The 24,331-nt window shown below is 36.9% G+C and overlaps 1 protein-coding gene across 3 annotated transcripts in view; it reads left to right on the top strand.

Moving 5' to 3' along the window:
• Positions 1 to 24,331, top strand: part of JADE3 (jade family PHD finger 3) — a 260,292-nt gene that overhangs the window by 230,077 nt on the left and 5,884 nt on the right. For all 3 annotated transcript variants that reach the window (XM_077145602.1, XM_077145600.1, XM_077145601.1), the window contains one exon: positions 23,086 to 23,559. In XM_077145602.1, the coding sequence (XP_077001717.1) occupies positions 23,086 to 23,559 (474 nt within the window). The remainder of the gene's footprint in view (positions 1 to 23,085; positions 23,560 to 24,331) is intronic.

Below are 24,331 nucleotides of genomic sequence, written 5' to 3'. Positions count from 1 at the left end.
ATATCTAATTGGATACTTCCTTTTGATCTTTTTTTACTTTTTCTATTACAAAGGAAAAAAAATTAAAGGGTAACTATCCCCATGGGGTCTGCTACCCTAACACACCACCTGTTTGTTTTTCTAAGTTCTCCCCCGGTTGATTCCCCATATGTGAGCTCTTTGAAGGCCTAGACTGAATCATTCTACTATGAATTTCCCCTAGTACACAGAAGAATGTTTGTTGAATGTTAGTGCTCAATTAGTGTTTATTGAATAAATATATCCATAATTGTTTTTACCATAGGTTAGTTCATGATATGCATTTTCCTCCCTAAAATTTTTTTCCATTTTTTCATAATTATTGTCATAATAGCCCATTTATTTCCAGTAATTTACTTATTTTCCTTATTATGCCTGCATTTCCCCTTTATTTTTTGCTGCTTTAAAGGATGATTTTTATAACAATTAATTGGCAGCATAACTGTGCTGAGAGAAAACTGTTCTTGTCCTTAGCAGACCTGGGTTAGCATTACAGCCCTGCATTATCACATTCTTCCCTCTATTATAGTTATTTATCATGAGTTTTATCTTCTCTACTGTACTGTAAACTCAGACTATTTCATCCTTAGAATCCCTTTCCTCTCCCCCAAAGTGGCAGACAGACAATAAGTAATAGATTAATAGATGGATGATGGATGGACAGATGAATAAGTTTCTCATTTGCAGGGCAGTAGTTCTTATTTTCATTACCTAGAATTTAGATTCTGATATTTTGCAAATTGTAAAAGTCTTAACAAATCAAAATTCTTAAAAATTTTATTATAAGCAATTATACTTCTCTGACCCTTATCAGTCCCTATTTGTGTGCCGGGTACTGTTCTAGGCATTTTGGATCCATAAATGAATCACCACAAAACCTTGCCTCATTTTAGTTGGGAGAGATGGATAATAAACAATAGATATTAAGCAGCATGTTAGAAGACTGTAAGTACTATAGAAAGGAAAACTGTGGAGTAGAGTAAGAAAATAGGGAGTGTGGGGCAGGGGGCATGAATTACAAGTTTAAATAGAGTGGTCAGGGTGGGACCCATTGTCACATTTGAGCAAAGATTTGAAGGAGAAAGAGAAAGCTATGCAGATATTTGGGGTGAAAGTGTCCCAGACACTGAGAGCAGCCAATGCAAAGGCCCTGGGGTAGAAATTGTCTGGCCTGTTTGAGTGACAGGAAAGAAGCCAATGAGACTGGAACAGAGCAAGTAGGAAGAGAATATCAGAGATTACAATGAGTCTGATTGATTAGGGCAGAGGTTGGCAAGTATTTTGTGTAAAGAGCCAGACAAAGGTTCGCAAACATTTTCTGTGAAGAGCCAGATAGTTAATATTTTAGGCTTTGCAGACTGTTTAGTCTCTGTCATAACTATTCAGTTCTGCCACTGCAGTGTGAAAGCAGCCATAGACAATTTTTAAACAAATGATTATGGCTATGTTCCAAAAATACTTTACTCATAGACTCTGAAATCTAAATTTCATATAAATTTTGTGTGTCATGAGATATTATCCTTTTATGTTTTTTCATCATTTAAAAATGTAAAGGCCATTCTTAGCTCCCATTCTTAGTTTGTGAACCGCAATAAAATAGGTGGGAGGTCATATTTGGTCTTCACATTATTGTTTTCTGGCCCCCAGGTACAGGGCTTCAAGTGCTATTATAAGGTCTTCGGCTTTTACCCTGAGTTTAAAGGGGAGCCATTGTCAGGGTTTGAGCAGATGAATGACATGATTTGACTTACATTTTTAAGGACTCTCTCTGTGGAATGATATGATAATCTGGGATATGCTTCAGAATAATCTGGAGGACAGGATAGTGTGGGGCTTAAGATGAAACAAGATTAGTCACATAATAATAATTGTTGAAGCTGAATAATAGGTGGGGGGGCATTATTATGGTATTCTCTCTGCTCTTATATATATATTTCACATAACCATAGTAAAAGGTTAAGAAGAAGGTACTCTGGCTGCTCTATTCAGAATAAACTATAAGGAGGAAAGGGTAGAAACAGGAAAAGCGATTAGGAGGTGTCTAGTTTGCTAGAAGTGCTATCACAAATACCAAACTATGGGTTGGCTTAAACAACAGAAATTTATTGGCTCACAGTTTTGAGGCTAGGAGAAGTCCAAAATCTAGATATCATCAAGGCTTGCTTTCTTCCCAAAGACTGTAGCATTGTGGGACTGTAGTCCTTGGGATTCCTTGGCTTTCCCATCACATGGCAATATCCTCTTCTTTCTCTTCCAGATTCTGGCTAACTTTCTGCTTCTAGCTCTTTCCTGTGGCTTTCTCTTTGTAAGGCCTCTAGTAATCCAGAAAAGACCCACTCTGGTTCATTTGGGCTACACTTTAACTAAAAATAACATCTTCAAGAGATACTATTTACAATGGGTTCACACCCACAGGAATGCAGATTAAGATTAAGAACATGGGATACATAATTTAATCTACCACAGGAGGCTATTACAGTAATCCATGAGAGATGATGGTGGCTTTGACCAGAATAGTAGCTGTGGAGATGTTGAGAAGTGGTTGGATTCTGGATGAATTTTGAAGGTGTTGCTAACAGGATATACTATGGGTAAGATATGAGGTATGAAAGGAAGTTAGAAGTTAAAGATGACTTCAGGTTTGGGGGCCGAACAGTGGGAAGGTTACCCTAACCAAAATGGAGAAATCTGTAGGTAGAACTGATTTAGCAGGAAAAGATCAAGAGTTCGGTTTTAGACATTTAAGTTTAAGATGTCTAACAGAAATCCAAATGAAATTGTCAAACTGGCAGTTGACTGTGAATCTGGAGTTTGGTAGGAAGTTTTAGACTGAAGACCTAAATTTCAGAGTCATTGGCATATAGCCTTAAATCCTAGACTGGGTAAAATCACAGAGTGAGTGTAGATAAAGAGGAGAAGAGTACCAAGGCTTGGGGTTTGAAGTATTCCAAAGTTAAAAAGTCAAGGAAATAGCAGAGAAGACTGAAAAGTGTCACCAGGAAGGCAGGAGGAAAATCAAGAGAGTACGGAAGCCTAGAAGCAAAAGGAGAAGGAAAAGATCAGTGGTGTAAAATGCCACTGATATAAAGTGAGGACTGAAAGTTAAATGCTGAATTTAGCAGTATGATTATTTGTGATCTGGGGGAACAATTTAGGTGGAGTGGTGAATGGTAAAAGCTACATTGCCAAAGGTCGGGGGGCAAAGAAATGGAAAGCAGCAGTAAGAAAAAGTGAGGTAAAGAGGTCTTTTCTTTAAGATGGGAAAAATAACCTGCTGAAGCAGATCTTTTGGTAGATGAAAAAAGATGGGATAAAGCAACAAGCGAAGGGATAGCTTTTAAATAAGCATGGTTGTGTTTTTCTCCACCTGTGTTCTACTTATACTAATAGAGTGGTCTTTGATTTCCATGGTTGACACCTTGTTTTCCTTTGCGACAGTAGGTCAAAAATATTTTTTCCTTTTAAATCACCCCTAAGTAAAGTTAATTCCAAACTCATTAGTAATTTAGCATCTTGTTCCCTGTACAGAAATCAGAAATATGGTGAACAAAAACATTAATTCAGTAGGTGTCATGTTTTAGCTAACCATTGTTCTTTTGCTTTATAAACCCTTTAAGGGGATTTTTTGACTGTGAATTATGATTGCTCTGGCTTCCTGTCTCCTGGGAGTGGGAATGTTCCCATCTCTTCTCTTCTGTTTTATTTGAAAACATCCACTGGGTGAGGACAGACTCTAACACCAGTGAATTTCGGGTCTAGACTAGCCAATATCTACAGCCTCCCTATCTGAGAAACTAGAATCTTTCTCATGAGCATGGCTTCTGATAATCCTAGAACAGATCCCAAAGACTTGGTTCAAATCAGGTGCCCCAGATAGGCTCTGGATTTTACTGAGACCCTGAACACAGTCTCCCAAATTACTTAGCTTTCCAGAATTCCTGTAGGGTCCTTCTGTATCTTATGTTCAAGTCCATTCAGCCTAGAGCCAGATGCTTTAGACCTTCCCTGAGAGGAAAGAAAGAACAGTGGTTAGGAGTATAGCCTTTAGAGTCTCTTGGGAAAGTTACCTAACATCTCTGTGCCTCAGTTTCCATATCTGTAAATAGAGACTATAATAGTTACTCCTTAATAATAGCACAGTATCTAACAGAGAGTAAATACTTGGTAAATGTTAGTGGTACTAGTAGGAGTACTTGCTGTTGACTCCCCGGAGTCAGTCCGACTTTGCTGATGGGAGCCCTGGCATTCATCTAGCCAAACTAAGAAGAATCGTCAAACATTTGGGGTGGGGTTGGTTCCCCTTTTGACAGTAGAGGGATGTGGATTTGTCCAAGCTCACATATATTGCAGTCAGGATAAATTAGTGAGTTTACTGTAAGGCTAATATAAGTTTGACCATGAGGGATGTGAACTTCTTTTTAAAAACAAATGCTCTCATGCTCCTTTTGGCTACTATGTCGACGGAGGAGTGGAACATATGGAATGGAGATGGATAGTGGGGGGAACAAATGTTGAAATAAATTCAGTTTGAAATAGTGGTAAATGAGGTCGAGGGGTGAGGGGTATGGTACATATAGTTTTTTTTTCTGTATTATCATTTTATTTCTTTTTCCGTTGTCTTTTTATTTCTTTTTCTAAATCGATGCGAATGTACTAAGAAATGATGAATGTGCAACTATATGATGATATTAAGAATTGCTGATTATATATGTAGAATGGAATGATTTCTAAATGTTTTGTTAATTTTTTTAATTAATAAAAAAATAAAATAAAAAAACAAATGAAAATCTTCATCAAGTGAGGAAATGGTAAGTAAGCAAACACATCTACTCAGTGACTATTAAAAGTGGTATTAGCAGAGAAGGAAATGAAAGGGCACCATAAAAAAAACAAGAGGTGAAAATGCTTTAATATTTTTCTCATGTTTTTCAAATTTTATTTAATGAGCACATATCAAATTTTATAATTAAAATATGTCATATGAAGTCTATTCTATTTGCAGGCTAGGCTAGGGTGGTAGGTAAGATATCAGTACAAATTGTCTTAAGACAGTTCTAGTCCCTGCCTTTGGGAGCTTATAATTTATTAAGGAAGGCCAGATATAAACATGGGAAAATTTAAATAACACTGCCATGATTCCTCCCCTGAATATTCCTCAGACCTTTCAGATCCTTAAGAGATTAGAAGGGCTGGTGGCCACTATTGGTGCTAGAATTTAAGGATACAGTAGCTGAAAGTAGGTTTTGTGGGCTGACCTGGGCCATTTATGACATTGTTTCAAATGACCAAGTTTTGAGCAAATTGCTCCAGTGCCACCCATTTGTCTGTTCACAGATTATTATAAGGGCAACCAAATGGACACCTGTGGTAGGGTATATGCCCTGCAAGTGAGAGAATATACGCAAAGTCCTTGGTATCTGCTTTTGAGGAGAACACACTGTTTTCTGTTTTGGGGTGGCAAATATTTCTTTAAAAGGGAAAGACATGCCTTAATACCTAAGTCAGTTTCCAGTGTTCTTTTTCAGAAATTTTTGTTCCAGTCACCCTCTCTGATCTAATTTCTATTCCACAGAAACCCCCCATACAGATGCCCAAGGGTAGCATTTTCCCTCTTGTGAAACTATTAAAAAAAAAAACGAAAAGCTCTTTTTTTCTACCGTTTCTGAAAAATATGTAGAAAATTATTTCTTTTCCCCTTTTAAAAGTAAATAAACCAAATTGTGGAACTGCAACCCATACCAGACTTTAAAATGTGTTCTACAACTTGTTAAAATGTACTTGGAAATTTATTGCTTTTTTAATGTACTTGGAAATTTATTGCTTTTTTGTATTTATGTTATATTTCACAATAAAAAAAAAGTAAATTAACCACCTCACACCCACAAGGATGGCTATAATTAAAAAGGTGGACAATTACAAGTGTTGGCAAGGATGTGGAGAAATTGGAATCCTCACACATTACAGGTGGCAATGTTAAATGGTGCAACCACTGTGGAAAACAGTTTGGAAGTTCCTCAACTGCCGTATGACCCAGCAATTCCATACTTAAGAGGTCTCCAAAACCATTCTCAGGTTCAGAAATTCACTAGGACTCACAAAACTCACAAAAGTCATTATATAGGAAAACAATACAGATTAAAATCATCAAAGGGAAGAGGTGATTTGGGAGGAGTCTATGAGACACCAAGCACAGAACTACGCTTGTCCTATCCCAGAGCAATCATGAACAGTGCTTATTTCTCCCAGCAGCAGTGTGACAATATGCACAGATTTTCAACCAGGGAAACTCAGCAAAGCCTCTGTGTTTTTTATTTTTTATTGGAGATTGGCCATGTAAACGCATCTGACCACTTATGTGGCTAGCCTTAGTCTCCAGCCCCTCCAGAGGCCAAGCTAATAGCATGTGACCCAATGCCCCCCACCATAAATACATGGTTAGCAGATATTTATCTGGCATGGCCCAAAGCCCCAAGATAAACAAAGGCATTCTTTTTTTTTTTTTTTCTTTTTTTTTTATTAATTAAAAAAAGAATTAACAAAACAATTAGAAATCATTCCAATCTACATGTACAATCAGTAATTCTTAATAACATCACATAGTTGCATATTCATCATTTCTTAGTACATTTGCATCGATTTAGAAAAAGAAATAAAAAGACAACAGAATAAGAATTAAAACAATAATAGAAAGAAAAAAATAAAATAAAATAAACAAAAACAAAAACAAAAAACCTATACCTCACATGCAGCTTCATTCAGTGTTTTAACATAATTGCATTACAATTGGGTAGTATTGTGCTGTCCATTTCTGAGTTTTTATATCCAGTCCCATTGTACAGTCTGTATCCCTTCGGCTCCAATTATCCCTTCTCTTTTTTTTTTTTTTTTTTTTTTAATTAACGGAAAAAAAGAAATTAACCCAACATTTAGAGATCATACCATTCTACATATGCAATCATTAATTCTTAACATCATCACATAGATGCATGATCATCATTTCTTAGTACATATGCATTGGTTTAGAAGAACTAGCAACATAACCGAAAAAGATATAGAATGTTAATATAGAGAAAAAAATAAAAGTAACAATAGTAAAATCAAAACAAAACAAAACAAAACAAAAACCTATAGCTCAGATGCAGCTTCATTCGGTGTTTTAACATGATTTCTTTACAATTAGGTATTATTGTGCTGTCCATTTTTGAGTTTAACAAAGGCATTCTTATTAGCAGAACATTCCAAGAGCTTAAAGTTACTTCCTGAAAGCTGGGGACAAAGGGGCAAACCTTTTTTGGGACAAAGTTAATCCTTCACTGCACAATACCCAGGAGAAATGATTTGTTCATATCAGTAACATTGTTTGAAAAAGCGGGCATAGCACCTCTCCTGTCACCTTACATGGTTACAGTGGAGATAAATGAAATGTATGCATCGGCATTTTTAAATAGATTGTGCCAGATGTGTGTTTTTTAGAAAGGCAAACAGATATTTGATTGGCACCAAACTTGGTTGGCATTTCCCCTTTACCACCAAAATATATAGACCTCCAGCTCTAAATATCACAGAACAACTTTTTTTGAAGCTAGATAAGATTTTTCTAGCAGAATTTCCTAGGGAGCATTCTACTTTTCATCTAATTACTTATTAATCATTCGGGTGTATCTTTTATTTTGAATAATTAATATTTATGTCTCTACATTCTATACATTTGACTTGAGAAACATGATCAATTTATAGCTTCCCATTAAGTACTAGATTTGTTACCCATTCAACCCCCGAATTTTAAAAAAATTCTTTTGCTTTCTCTTCCCATATTTTTATTGGTTATTAAACAGCAAAAGTCTTTTACTGAAGAATGCGTTTTGTTACTCTTTTTTCTTTTTTTTTTGCAAGGGCAGGCACTGGGAAACAAATGTTACTTATTTTTTAAATGACTAACAAGTTTCTTAGCCAAAGAACAAAATAGATAACAAAAGGTACCTAGATGAAAGTGCATTTTGAGCTTTCCTCATCCTCATTTTTACAAGACTTATCAAATACATGGAAGCTTTAACATTGCAGATTTCAGTGTAATGTAAAAACCTATTACAGTAGAGCTCTCTAAACCTGAGTTGGGCTGTGTTGGGAGGTTGTAAACTTCATTTGGGTTGGTGAAAGAATTCAGGAAGTGGCTAGATTACTATTTACTTGGAAGATATGTGTGTGTATGTGTGTATGGAGATAGAGAAGCAGGTACTCCAGAGAAAGTTCAAGCGATAATAAATGTGAGGCTGGATTAGATGATCTTAACATTTCTTCTATCCTGGGAAATCTAGATCCTTTGATATTAGTTTAAGTGGAATCTGCCCCATTAAAGCTTTGATGATTGCCAGTATTCTCTTAGGTGTTGAACTTCTCAATCTATAATAAAGAGACTTGTCCAGGTTCACATTCCCTTAGTCTTTATTAGCATCAAAGGACATTCTCTATATTTTATTATCAAAACCCAACATATATGTAATAGTAATGGAGATGTCATCAAGATGGCAGCATAAGACATTCTGGGAAAGTTTCCCTTTAGAGACAGCTACATGAAAGGGCAGATTCCTCTCTCTTGGAACTGTGGAGGATGATAAAGACAGGAGAAAGACTCTACAAGTGCTGAATTGAAGAAAAGAAACACCAAAAAAGAAGGTTGTGGATCTATGACTTAGACATGCCAGTCTGGACCTCCCCTCCATGCTAAGTCTTGAGAAGCTTAAGAGTCACACAGTGCCAGCACTCCAGCCCAGCCACCTCATACCATAGTCAGTGGCCACAGAACCACCCGTGGCGGTGACTTAGAGCCACACATACATTCAGACGCGAGGACCCAAGGCCACATAGACCCAAGGCAGAACTCTAGTGGTCAGTGACTATTGCATGCAAAGGAGTCCCCAGGAAACGAACATTCTGCAGTGGAGCTGTTGGCAAGCTGTGCATATTCCCAACCTGGTCCTAATTGATAATACACCTAAAAAAAAAATTGGGTGTTTTTGAACATTAAACCCAGCTGGCTCCCTGGAGCAGTATATTCTAACATGAAAGTTACCAGGGTAGAAAACCACATAGAAAAGGGGGAAACTGAACAACTATAGGGCAGGGCAGACCCAAGACTGAAAGCTGTAGGGATAAGTCAGTCCTTAGAGTCGGCAAGAAGTTGAGCAACTCATAATTGGTGGGGAAAGACAATTTGCAAAAATATAGAACAGCACAAGATTCTGGGAAGACAGACAGAGGAAAGGAGACCCTTACCTGAAGGGGAATTGGTCAGACATAATAGGGTAATCTTAAAAGTTGCAGTGTATGCCCAGGGTAAGAGACAGGTACAAAAGTGAGAAAATTTGAACTGTTAAACGTGGGCCACTGTAAAATATGGTATAAACTGGACCAACCATTGATGAAGAGCCTTAACTCACAGTCTAATATACAATAAAATTGTAGGCAGGAGGAAGAAACTGACTTCCAGAGTTAGCACATCAAAATAATCAAATGCATGGACATCAACAAACGATGACAAGCCATACAAAGAAATAGGAAGATACGGCTCATTCAAGGGAAAAACTTCAGAGGAAACACAGACATTGGAACAACTAATCAAAGATGTTAAAATAAATCCCCTAATCGAGCTAAAAGAAAAATATAGATAGAAATAAACTAAATATGGATATAGAACTAAAGGATATTAAAAAGATATTGTTTGAACAAAAAGAAGAATTAGATTACAAAGGAATATAACAACTTACAGTGATGAAAAACAAAATAATGGAGATTAAAAATACATTAGAGGCCTACAACAGCAGCTTTGAACAGACAGAAGAAAGAATGAGTAAACTAAGGCAAAATAATCGAAAGCATACAGCAGAAGAACAGATAGAGAAAAGAATTTTTTTTTAAAGTGAGCAGAGTCTAAGCATCCTGCAGGACGATATGAAGAATGCCAACATACACATTATGGGAGTCCCAGAAGAAGAGTAGAGGAAAGGAGCAGAAAGAATATTTGAGGATGTGACGGCTGAAGATTTCCCAATACTTAAGACATAAATATACAGGTCCAAGAAGCATGACATATTCTAAACAGGATAAACATTAATAGACCCACTCCAAAACACATACTAATCAAAATGTCAAATGTCAGGAATAAGAATGAATTCCGAAAGCAGCAGAAGAGCGATTTCCCACATACACGGGATCCTCAATAAGAAAAAGTGCTGATTTCTCATCAGAAGCCATGGAAGCAAGAAGGCAGTGGTATTACCTATTTAAGGTACTGAAGGAAAATAAATGCCAGCCAAAAATTCTTTATATGACAAAGCTGTCTTTCAAAAAAAGGGAGAGTTTAAGACATTCACGGATAAACAAAACCAGAATGTTTACCACCAAAAGACCTGCCCTACAAGAAATGCTTAAGAGAGTTCTTAAGTTGAATAGAAAAGACAGGAAATAGTGGCTTGGAGCAGTAGGAAAAAGTGAAGATCTTCAGTAAAGGTAACTAAATAAGTAAATGCAAATCCCCATAGAACTGTATCCTCAATATATAATGCTACTCTTTAATTCCTCTAAGAGTTAGAATACATTTAAATTAGAAATAATCATATTTCCTGATAGAGGATATGTAAAACATAACATAGGTGATGTGAGACAAAAGCAACATAGAAGGGAAATGGAGAGATATAAAAGCCAAGACTGTATATGCTTTGGAAGTAAAGTTGGTATCTTTTCAGACTAGTGGGTCAGGTTGTTTAATAGAAGCCCTAGGTAACCACAAAGAAAGTACTTAAAATAAAAACAGAAATGAAGATGAGTAAGAGATCAATCAGTTATATCAGTAAAGATCAAATATATATAAAAGGAGACTGTAATCAAGAAAAAGAAGGACAAAAAAGATATAAGGTATATAAAAAACAAAAGCTAAAATGGCTGAAGTAAGCCCTGCTTTATCAATAATTACAGTGAACTTAAATGGGTTAAACTCCCCAATCAGAAGAAATTTAAAAGCACAGCTTGGCAGAAGAAATTTAAAAGCACAATCCATAGTGTTTAATACTTAGAATTTAAGGACTTAGCTGTCTGAATTTGTAGATTTTTTTCCTTGTTGCCTTAATTTTAAATTGATTTATGAAACTTAAAGCACAAACACAGGTTTCACAATGATTATATGGATACTTTATTTAAATATGCCTATGGTTAAGCTAACTAAGATAGTCATTTTTGGTGGTTCTAGGTGTATTGTTTGTTTTCTTAAATTAAAAAAAAATGTTAAAAAGCACAGTTCAACTATATGTTGTTTACAAGAGACCCTCGTTAGACCAAAAGACAAATAGTTTGAAAGTAAAAGAATGGGGAAAATATTCCATGCAAACAGTAGCCAAAAGAGAGCTGGGATAGCTATACTAATATTGAAGAAAGCAGACTTTAAGTCAAAAACTTTTACAAAAGAAAGGGGAACTATATTAATAAAGGAGTCAATTCACCAAGTAAAAATAACAATCAAACATTTATGGACCTAACCATGGTACCCCAAAATACATAAGGCAAACACAGACAAAACTGAAGGGAGAAATCACATTTTCCATAATCGTTGGAGACTTTACCAACCACCAATGGATAGAATATCTAGACTGAAGATCAATAAGGAAATGGACAACCTGAACAACATTATATGAACTACGCCCAACAGACATATACAAAACACTGCACTCAAAAATAACACAATACACATTCTTCTCAGATGCACATGGATCATTCTCTAGATAGGTCACGTTAGCTCACAAAACAAGTTTCAGTAAATTTAAAGGTATCAAATTATACAGAGCATCTTTTCTGATCACAGTGAAGTAAAGCCAGAAATCAATAACAGGCAGATAACTAGAAAATCTTCAAATATATGGAAGTTAACAAAATCTTAAACAATCAGTGGGTCAAATAGGAAATCAGGAAATATCTTAAGACAAATGAAAATGAGAGCTTAACATTGTCAAAACTTACAGGGCACAGCAAAGGAAATGTATAGCCCTAAAATGCTTACATCAAAGAAGAAAGAGCTAAGATCAAAGACCTAACGATCCACCTGGAGGAACTAGGAAAACAACAACAAACTAAAGCCAAACAAGCAGAAGAAAGGAAATCACAATAAAGGAAATACAGAATAAGAAACAATATAATTAATAAAACCAAAAGTTGGTTCTTTGAAAAGATCAATAAAGTCAACAAATCTCTAGCTAAACAAAGGAGGAGAAAAGAGAGTACTAAATAAATTAATTAAATCAGAAAGGAGAGGGAGGACATCACTACTGACCCCACAGAAATAAAGAGGATCATAAGACTTCCGGAGAAGATGGCGGCTTAGTAAGACGCGCGGATCTTAGTTCCTCCTCCAGAACAGCTACTAGGGGAGTAGAAATGATACAGAACAGCTCCCGGAGCCACGACAGAGATAAAAAAGACAGCGTACCCCATCCTGGAACGGCTGACTGGCTGAGAGAACCGGCTCCGGTGAGATCACCGAGGGGCGCGGGCTTTCCCGGGCGGGGTGGCAAGTGGCCAGAGTCCCTCCCTTCCTCCTTTCTGGGCCAGCTGGCAGAATTGGGCAGGCGGTCCCCTCAAGCCACGGCGGCTGGCGCCCCCAACACACGCAGCCCCCCGGACCAACTGAGAGAATTGGATCGGAAATCCCCAGGCCGTGGAGAACGGTGACCGGGGGGGGGGTCCCTTCCAAACACGTGACTCCCCGGTCCAGCTGGGAACGGTGCACTCTCCTGGGCCGCGGCGGCTGGCGCCCTCCCACCACGCTTGGCGCCCCGGGCCGACTAGGAAATTCGGACGGGCGCTCTCACGGGCTGCGATGGCTGGCGACCCTCCCCGCATTCGGACCCCCGGGCCGGCTGGCACTCTTCCAAGCCGCTTCAGCTGGCGAACCTCCCCCACGGCGAGAGTTTTCCAAAGTTAAAGGACCCACAGCACCTTTTACTGGTGGGACCCGCAGACAAACGTGTGCCACGAGCGCCACCTACTGGGCAGGATAAGAAAAACAGAACCCAGAGATTACACAGAAAAATCTTTCAACCTGTTGGGTCCAACACCCAGGGAAATCTGACTAAATGTCCAGACGCCAGCAGAAGATAACGGATCGTGCTCAGAAAATTGAAAATATGGCCCAGTCAAAGGAACAAACCAATAGTTCAAATGAGATACAGGAGCTGAGACAACTAATACTGAATATACGAACAAAAATGGAAAACCTCTTCAAAAACGAAATCGATAAATTGAGGGAGGACATGAAGAAGACATGGGCTGAACAAAAAGAAGAAATAGAAAAACTGAAAAAACAAATCACAGAACTTATGGAAGTGAAGGATAAAGGAGAAAAGATGGAGAAAACAATGGATACCTACAATGATAGATTTAAAGAGACAGAAGATAGAATGAGTGATTTGGAGGATGGAACATCTGAATTCCAAACAGAAACAGAACTATCGGGAAAAGAATGGAAAAATTTGAACAGGGTATCAGGGAACTCAAGGACAATATAGGTGTTGTGGGTGTCCCAGAAGGAGAAGAGAAGGGAAAAGGAGGAGAAAAACTAATGGAAGAAATTATCACTGAAAATTTCCCAACTCTTATGAAAGACCTAAAATTACAGATCCAAGAAGTGCAGCACACCCCAAAGAGAATAGACCCAAATAGGCATTCTCCAAGACACTATCTAGTTAGAATGTCAGAGGTCAAAGAGAAAGAGAGGATCTTGAAAGCAGCAAGAGAAAAACAATCCATCACATACAAGGGAAACCCAATAAGACTATGTGTAGATTTCTCAGCAGAAACCATGGAAGCTAGAAGACAGTGGGATGATATATTTAAATTACTAAAAGAGAAAAACTGCCAACCAAGACTCCTATATCCAGCAAAATTGTCCTTCAAAAATGAGGGAGAAATTAAAACATTCTCAGACAAAAAGTCACTGAGAGAATTTGTGACCAAGAGACCAGCTCTGCAAGAAATACTAAAGGGAGCACTAGAGTCAGATACAAAAAGACAGAAGAGAGAGGTATGGAGAAGAGTGTAGAAAGAAGGAAAGTCAGATATGATATATATAATACAAAAGGCAAAATGGTAGAGGAAAATTTTATCCAAACAGTAATAACACTAAATGTTAATGGACTGAATTCCCCAATAAAAAGACATAGACTGGCAGAATGGATTAAAAAACAGGATCCTTCCATATGCTGTCTACAGGAAACACATCTTAGACCCAAAGATAAACATAGGTTGAAAGTGAAAGGTTGGGAAAAGATATTTCATGCAAATAACAACCAGAAAAGAGCAGGAGTGGCTACACTAATATCCAACAAATGAGACTTCAAATGTAAAACAGTTAAAAGAGACAAAGAAGGACACTATATACTAATAAAAGGAACAATTAAACAAGAAGACATAACAATCATAAATATTTACGCACTGAACCAGAATGCCCCAAAATACGTGAGGAATACACTGCAAACACTGAAAAGGGAAATAGACTCATATACCATAATAGTTGGAGACTTCAATTCACCACTCTCATCAATGGACAGAACATCTAGACAGAGGATCAATAAAGAAATAGAGAATCTGAATATTACTATAAATGAGCTAGACTTAACAGACATTTATAGGACATTACATCCCACAACAGCAGGATACACCTTTTTCTCAAGTGCTCATGGATCATTCTCAAAGATAGACCATATGCTGGGTCACAAAGCAAGTCTTAACAAATTTTAAAAGATTGAAATCATACACAACACTTTCTCGGATCATGAAGGAATGAAGTTGGAAATCAATAATAGGCGGAGTGCCAGAAAATTCACAAATACGTGGAGGCTCAACAACACACTCTTAAACAACGAGTGGGTCAAAGAAGAAATTGCAAGAGAAATTAGTAAATACCTCGAGGCAAATGAAAATGAAAACACAACATATCAAAACTTATGGGACGCAGCAAAGGCAGTGCTAAGAGGGAAATTTATTGCCCTAAATGCCTATATCAGAAAAGAAGAAAAGGCAAAAATGCAGGAATTAACTGTCCACTTGGAAGAACTGGAGAAAGAACAGCAAACTAATCCCAAAGCAAGCAAAAGGAAAGAAATAACAAAGATCAGAGCAGAAATAAATGAAATTGAAAACATGAGAACAATAGAGAAAATCAATAAGACCAGAAGTTGGTTCTATGAGAAAATCAATAAGATTGATGGGCCCTTAGAAAGATTGACAAAAAGAAGAAGAGAGAGGATGCAAATAAATAAGATCAGAAATGGGAGAGGAGACATAACTACTGACCTCACAGAAATAAAGGAGGTAATAACAGGATACTATGAACAACTTTATACTAATAAATACAACAATTTAGAGGAAATGGACGGGTTCCTGGAAAGACATGAACAACCAACTTTGACTCAAGAAGACATAGATGACCTCAACAAACCAATCACAAGTAAAGAAATTGAATCAGTCATTCAAAAGCTTCCTAAAAAGAAAAGTCCAGGACCAGACGGCTTCACATCTGAATTCTATCAAACATTCCAGAAAGAATTAGTACCAACTCTCCTCAAACTCTTCAAAAAAATCGAAACGGAGGGAAAACTACCTAATTCATTCTATGAAGCCAACATCACCCTCATACCAAAACCAGGCAAAGATATTACAAAAAAAGAAAACTACAGACCAATCTCTCTAATGAATATAGATGCAAAAATCCTCAATAAAATTCTAGCAAATCGTATCCAACAACACATTAAAAGAATTATACATCATGACCAAGTAGGATTCATCCCAGGTATGCAAGGATGGTTCAACATAAGAAAATCAATTAATGTAATACACCATATCAACAAATCAAAGCAGAAAAATCACATAATCATCTCAATTGATGCAGAGAAGGCATTTGACAAGATTCAACATCCTTTCCTGTTGAAAACACTTCAAAAGATAGGAATACAAGGAAACTTCCTTAAAATGATAGAGGGAATATATGAAAAACCCACAGCTAATATCATCCTCAATGGGGAAAAATTGAAAACTTTCCCCCTAAGATCAGGAACAAGACAAGGATGTCCACTATCACCACTATTATTCAACATTGTGTTGGAGGTTCTAGCCAGAGCAATTAGACAAGAAAAAGAAATACAAGTCATCAAAATTGGAAAGGAAGAAGTAAAACTATCACTGTTTGCAGACGATATGATACTATACGTCGAAAACCCGGAAAAATCCACAACAAAACTACTAGAGCTAATAAATGAGTACAGCAAAGTAGCAGGTTACAAGATCAACATTCAAAAATCTGTGGCATTTCTATACACTAGTAATGAACAAGCGGAGGGGGAAATCAAGAAACGAATCCCATTTACAATTGCAACTAAAAGAATAAAATACCTAGGAATAAATTTAACTAAAGAGACAAAAAACCTATATAAAGAAAACTACAAAAAAACTGCTAAAAGAAATCACAGAAGACCTAAATAGATGGAAGGGCATACCGTGTTCATGGATTGGAAGACTAAATATAGTTAAGATGTCAATCCTACCTAAATTGATTTACAGATTCAATGCAATACCAATCAAAATCCCAACAACTTATTTTTCAGAAATAGAAAACCAATAAGCAAATTTATCTGGAAGGGCAGGGTGCCCCGAATTGCTAAAAACATCTTGAGGAAAAAAAACGAAGCTGGAGGTCTTGCACTGCCTGACTTTAAGGCATATTATGAAGCCACAGTGGTCAAAACAGCATGGTATTGGCATAAAGATAGATATATCGACCAATGGAATTGAATAGAGTGCTCAGATATAGACCCTCTCATCTATGGACATTTGATCTTTGATAAGGCAGTCAAGCCAACTCACCTGGGACAGAACAGTCTCTTCAATAAATGGTGCCTAGAGAACTGGATATCCATATGCAAAAGAATGAAAGAAGACCCATATCTCACACCCTATACAAAAGTTAACTCAAAATGGATCAAAGATCTAAACATTAGGTCTAAGACCTTAAAACAGTTAGAGGAAAATGTTTGGAGATATCTTATGAAACTTACAATTGGAGGCGGTTTTATGGACCTTAAACCTAAAGCAAGAGCACTGAAGAAGGAAATAAATAAATGGGAACTCCTCAAAATTAAACATTTTTGTGCATCAAAGAACTTCATCAAGAAAGTAGAAAGACAGCCTACACAATGGGAATCAATATTTGGAAACGACATATCAGATAAAGGTCTAGTATCCAGAATTAATAAAGAGATTGTTCAACTCAACAACAACAAAAAGACAGCCAACCCAATTACAAAATGGGAAAAAGACTTGAACAGACACCTCTCAGAAGAGGAAATACAAATGGCCAAAAGGCACATGAAGAGATGCTCAATGTCCCTGGCCATTAGAGAAATGCAAATCAAAACCGCAAGGAGATATCATCATCTCACACCCACCAGAATGGCCATTATCAACAAAACAGAAAATGACAAGTGCTGGAGAGGATGCGGAGAAAGAGGCACACTTATCCACTGTTGGTGGGAATGTCAAATGGTGCAACCACTGTGGGAGGCAGTTTGGCGGTTCCTCAAAAAGCTGAGTATAAAATTGCCATACAACCCAGCAATATCATTGCTGGGAATCTACTCAAAGGACTTAAGGGCAAAGACACAAACGGACATTTGCACACCAATGTTTATAGCAGCATTATTTACAATTGCAAAGAGATGGAAACAGCCAAAATGTCCATCAACAGAAGAGTGGCTAAACAAACTGTGGTATATACATACGATGGAATATTATGCAGCTTTAAGGCAGAATAAACTTATGAAGCATGTAATAACATGGATGGACCTAGAGAACATTATGCTGAGTGAGTCTAGCCAAAAACTAAAGGACAAATACTGTATGGTCCCACTGATGTGAACCGACATTCGAGAATAAACTTGGAATATGTCATTGGTAAAAAAAAAAAAGAGGATCGTAAGATATTATGAAAAATTGTATGCCAACAAAATAGATAACCTAGATGAAATAGACAAATTCCTAGACTCTAGAAGAAATAGATCTGGCCAGATCAATAATAAAGAGATTGAATCAGTAATCAAATACCTCTCCAAAAGAAAACCCCAGGAGCAGATGGCTTCACTGGTGAATTTCACCAAACATTCAAAGAAGAATTAACACCAATACTGCTTAAACTCTTCCAGAAACTTAGAGGAGGTAATGCTTCCCAGCTGATTCTTTGAGGCCAGCATCATCCTCATACCAAAGCTGGATAAAAATATCATAACAAAAGAAAGTCGCAGGCCAAGATTCCTCATAAATATAAATGTAAAAATCCTCAACAAAATACTAACAAAACAAATCTAGCAGCACACTGAAAGAATTATACACCATGCTCAAGTGAGATTTATACTAGGTCTGCTAGGATGGTTCAATGTTAAGAAAGCAATTAATGTAATACACATCAGTAAAATGAAGGGGAAAACATGATAATTTCAATGGAGGCAAAAAAGGCATTTGACAAAATTCAGAACCCCTTCTTTATAAAAAAAAACACTTAGAACACTAGGAATAGAAGGAAATTTCCTCAACATGATAAAGGGCATATATTAAAAGCCCATAGCTAATATCCTACTTAAAAGTAGGACTGCAAGCTTTCCCTCTAAGGTCAGAAGCAAGACAAGGATGCTTACTATCACCACTGTTATTCAACACTATACTGAAAGTTCTTACCAGAGCAGTTAAGCAAGAAAAAGAAGTAAAAGCCATCCAAATTGGAAAGGAAGAAGTAAAACTTTCCCCATTTGCAGAAGACATGATCCTATATACAGAAAATTCTGAAAAAAAAAAGAGTCAACAACAAAGCTCTTAGAACTAATGAATTCAACAGTATGGTGAGATACAAGATCACCACCCAAAAATCAGTATGTTTCTATACACAAGCAATGAAAAATCAGAAGAAGAAATCAAGAAATAAATTCCATTTACAATAGCAACTAAAACAATCAGATATCTCAGAATAAACTTAGCCAAGGTTATAAAGGACTTGAACACAGAAAACTATAAAACATTGCTTAAAGAAACCAGAGAAGACTTAAATAAATGGAAGGACATTTCATATTCATGGATTGGAACACAAAATATTGTTAAGATGTTAATCCTACCCAAAGCAATTTATAGATTTAACACAATTCTGATAAAATTTGTAACAACCTCTTTGCACAAATGGAAAAGCCAATCATCAAATTTATATGGAAAGGTAAGGGGCCCCAAATAGCCAAAGCCATCTTGAAAAAGAAGAATAACGTTGGAGGATTTATACTTCCCAATGTTAAAACTTACTTCAAAGCCACAGTAATCAAAACAGCCTGGTACCAGCACAAGGTCAGATGTATAGACCAATGGAACTGAATTGAGAGTTCAAAAATAAACCTCAGAAGTTTGGTCAGCTGATCTTTGACTAAGGTGCTAAGTTCACTCAACGGGGAAAGAATAGTCTCTTCATCAAATGGTGCTGGACAGCCATATGCAAAAGAATAAGGGTGGACTCTTCTCTTTCCTCACACTATATACAAAAGTTAACTTAAAATGGATTAAAGATCTAAATATAAGAACTAAAACTCTTAAAATAAAACATAGGGAAATATCTTCAGGCTCCTGTGTTAGGCAGTGGTTTCTTAGACTTTACACCAAAAGCATGAGCAACAAAAGAAAAAAATAGATAATATGACTTCATCAAAATTAAAAACCTTTGTGTATCAAAGCTCTTTATCAGAAAATTGTAAAGACAACCTACAGAATGGGAGAAGATATTTGGAAACCATATACCTGATAAAGGTTTAATATCCAAAATGTGTGTTAAACTCTGACAACTCAACAACAAAAAGACAAAAAAAAGAACTTTAAAATAATGTGAAAAAACTTGAATAGACATTTATCCAAAGAAGAAATACAAATGGCCAATAAGAACATGAAAAGATGCTCAGCCATTAGCCATCAGGGAAATGCAAATGAAAAACACAATGAGATACCATTTCACACCCACTAGAAGGACTACTATTAAAAAAAAAGAAGAAGAAAATTACAGGTGTTGGAGAAAATGTAGAGAAATTGGAACACATTATTTGCTGATGGGAATGTAAAATGATGCCGCTGCTTTCAAAGACAGTTTGCCAGTTCCTCAGAAAGCTAAGTATAGAATTTCCATATGACCCAGCAATCTCACTTATAGGTATATACCCAGGGACTCAAACAGATGTTTACCTACAGATGTTCATTGTAATATTATTCACAATTGCCAAAAGATGGAAGCAATCCAAGTGTCCACCAGTTGATATATGGATAAACAAAATGTGGAACATATATACAATGGAATAATAATTCAGCGTTAAAAAAAGAATGATGTTCTGATTCATGTGACAACATGGATGAACCTGGGAAACATCATATTGAGTGAAATAAGTCAGAAGACAAATATTGTATGATTTTACCAATATGAAATAATTAGAATAAACAAGCTTACAGAATCAGTATAGGTTACCAGTGGACAGGATAAGGGTAGGAAATGGGGAGTTAATGCTTAAATTGTACAGAATTTCTATTGTGACTGTAAAATTTTGGTAATGGATGGTGGTGATGGTAGCACAACATTGTAAATGTAATTAACAGCACTAAATTATCTATGTGAATGGTTAAAGGGAGAAATTTTAGGTTGTATATACTTTACTAGAATAAAAATTAAAAGAAAAAACTTAGTTTTAAAATCATAGTGAGATTCCATCTCACACCCCCCTAGAATAGCTACTGTTTAAAAAAAAAAAAACAGAAAATAACGAATGTTAGAGAAGATGTGGAGAAACACATTGTACATTGTTGGTGGGAATGTAAAATGGTGTAGCCACTATAGAAAGTATAGAATTACCATATGACCTGGCAATCCCACTTCTAGGTATATACCCCAAAGAATAGAAAACGGACTGGAACAGATATTTGTACACTGATGTTCATAGGGGCAGTATTTACAATTACCAAAAAGTGTCCATAAACAGATGAATGAATAACCAAAATGTGGTATATACGTACAATGTAATATTATGTATAAAGGAATGAAGTTTTGATACGCGCTAAAACATGGATGAATCTTGAAGACAGCATGTTGAGTGAAATAAGTGAGACACAAGAGGACAAATACTGTTTGATCTCATTTATATGAAATAAGCAGAATGTGCATATTTATAAAGTCAGAAACTAGAATACAGGTTACCAGGGGCTGGGTCAGGGAGGGGAATGACAAGTTAATGTTCAATTTGCATGGAGTTTCTCTTTGGGATACTAGATAAGTTTTGGCAATGGATGATGGGGATGGAGTCACAGCTTTGTGTATGTAATTAACACCACTGAATTGCATTTACAAAAAAGGAAATTTTAGTTTCTATATAAGTTCACACACAAAAAAAAACCCATAGAATTGTATAATACAGTGAGTGAACCCTCATGTAAACAGTGGGCTAAAGTTAATAGCATAATTATAATAATACTGTTTCATGAATTATAACAAGGATACCACATTAATACAAAATGTTAGTAATAGGGGAAACTGTGTTGAAGAAGCATGTCAACTCTCTGCATGATGTTTCCGTAAACCTATAACTGCTCTAATATAAAAATTTTTTTTAAAGTTTCACACTAAAGAGAGCAGGCCACGGTGGCTCAGTAGGCGGTGTTCTCACCTGCCATGCCAGAAACCCGGGTTCTATTCCTGGTGCCTGCCCATGCAAAAAAAATTTCACACTGAAGAGGTAATTTCATTGCTTTATTTTATTTACAAGAATAAAAATTTTAATGAATATATACACCCTTAAAAAGAGGTCAAGAAACATGTACATTAAAAAAACAACCACCACATCATATAGGTAACTGAACAGTCTGCCCCTCCATAAGGCTTCCAAAAAGTTAAGACTTGACTTTAACCAAGAAAATTCCCACTGTTTCTTTACAAACAAATTCTTCCTACCCCTCCTCTGCACAAAGGTATAAACACACCCATGTATTTTAAATCTTTGGAAGGAGAGTTCCAACACTGTAACCATAACAAATGGTAACTAAGGCTAACTGTGAAGCTCAGGAGTACAGCAATCATAGGCCAGGTTCTTCCTGCTCTGCCTTACTGTCAATTCTCAGTGGGTGTGATGCGTTATAATACTTAATAAATGTGTTAAATTGATGAATGAATGAATGGCAGAATATTGTCAAGTTAATTTCAGATTGTCTATACCCATACTGTGCAATACAACTTTATGCAGTGATGGAAATGTTTTATCTGTGGTGTGTAGTGTGGTTGAAATGTGATTAGTGTGACTAAGGAAGTATAGGTTTAATTTTAGGTAATTTTAATAAATTTAAATTATATAGCCACTTGTGGTTAGTGGCTACCATGTTGAACAACACAGCTCTATAAGAGCTAGTTTCAAGAAATGAGATTACTTAGATATTGGAGTTACTCTAACTGTTTTAGAATCAACGGATGCTCTGGCATTAATATAGGTTTTATTTTTTCCTTTATTTGTTCAGAAGCATTTTTTCAGCACCTTCTTTTTCAATAGGTGATGCTATGCAAAGATGAGTAACAATGTTTCCATCTTTAAGAACTAAGACCATGTATTTGACAATTATACTTATAGATACAATGTGAAAAGTACCATTACAGAAGCATGTATAAGGTAATATGAGGGACACAGAAAAGGGACCACATAAGTGTTTATGAGGGTCAAGAAGAGCTTCTTGGGAAAATTTAATACTTGCGCTGAAACCTTCAAGGTATTTTGTTTTTGTTTCTGTTTTATGCCCCTGTTTTTGCTGTTTTCTGTCAGAGCTGGTATAGTAGATTAATTAGTGGTTGTCATCGTCAATTTAGTACCAACGTTGGCCTTGTCTTTCCTTTGCTTCACTTCCTGTGAGCTCTCATTTTAGACCCCAAATCATAGGGCTCCCTCTTTCCCCCAGTCCTGCTGCCATGACGCATCTTTTCTTCCTCAGTGCTCCGTAAAAAGCTGCATCACTGCCTTCCATGTCACCTGTGCCTTTGAGCATAGCCTAGAGATGAAGACTATCCTAGATGAGGGAGATGAAGTAAAGTTCAAATCATACTGCCTCAAGCACAGCCAAAACAAGCAGAATCCCCTGGTGGAGACCGATTACCCCTCACACAGGGCTGCAGAGTCAAGCCAAGGTAAAGGCGAAAAGACCAGCCTACGGGCACAAAAGCTTCAGGAGCTGGAGGAAGAGTTCTATTCCTTGGTCCGTGTGGAAGATGTGGCCACGGAGCTGGGGCTTCCCACTCTAGCTGTGGATTTTATCTACAACTACTGGAAATTGAAGCGGAAAAGTAACTTCAATAAACCATTATTTCCTCCAAAAGAAGATGAAGAAAATGGCCTGGTACAGCCAAAAGAGGAAAGCATTCACACCCGCATGAGAATGTTTATGCATCTGCGGCAGGACCTGGAGAGGGTAAGGTGACCAGCAGTGACTAGTATATAGGTCTCAGTCTGCATAGAGATGGAGACCCCAATTCCAGTTAAGAGATCAACTCATTATATACTGTGGGTGTCTGTGTCCTTCTTTTATCTTATGGTTTCATTGTGGTCCCATACATTGGGCTCTTTTCAGATTTTTTTTTGGGGGGGAGGGGGGCAGTGCATGCTTTGGGAATCGAACCCAGGTCTCCCACATGGAAAGCAAGCATTCTACCACTGAACGACCCATGCACCCCTGTCTGTTTAGATTTTGACAGGCACATTCAGGAGATTTGGAGACCTCACTTATATGAACTTTACATTTGAGATAAATTTTCATTTGGCTTACTTTATTGGCTGTTGAGCCTAAATTGACTGAGCTGTCTTTTACTGACACACTTACAAGGCTGCAGGTTTGAAGAACACAAATTTTGCTAGGAATGCACTAGATCAGGGTTTCTCACCCTTGGCACTAGTGACATTTTAGGTTGGATAATTGTTGTGGAGGGCTGACCTGTACATTGCAAGACGTTTAGCAGCATCCCTGGCCTCTATTCTTTAGATGCCAGTTGTACCCTCATGCCTGCCTCCTCTAGTCTCAAGTTAATGACAACCACAAGTATCTTCAAACATTGCCAAATATCTCGGGGGGGCAGGTCAAAATTGCCCCTGATTGAGAACCACTATACAACTCATCATATTTTTATCAAGTATGTACTAAATTAGGTACTTCAGGGGTTCAGAGATAAGTCAGGTACTATGTTTAC

Source organism: Tamandua tetradactyla, chromosome X, assembly GCF_023851605.1.
Source record: "Tamandua tetradactyla isolate mTamTet1 chromosome X, mTamTet1.pri, whole genome shotgun sequence".
Lineage (NCBI taxonomy): Eukaryota > Metazoa > Chordata > Mammalia > Pilosa > Myrmecophagidae > Tamandua > Tamandua tetradactyla.
The sequence above is the reverse complement of the archived record's forward strand: the minus strand, read 5'-3'. Positions and strand labels throughout refer to the sequence as shown.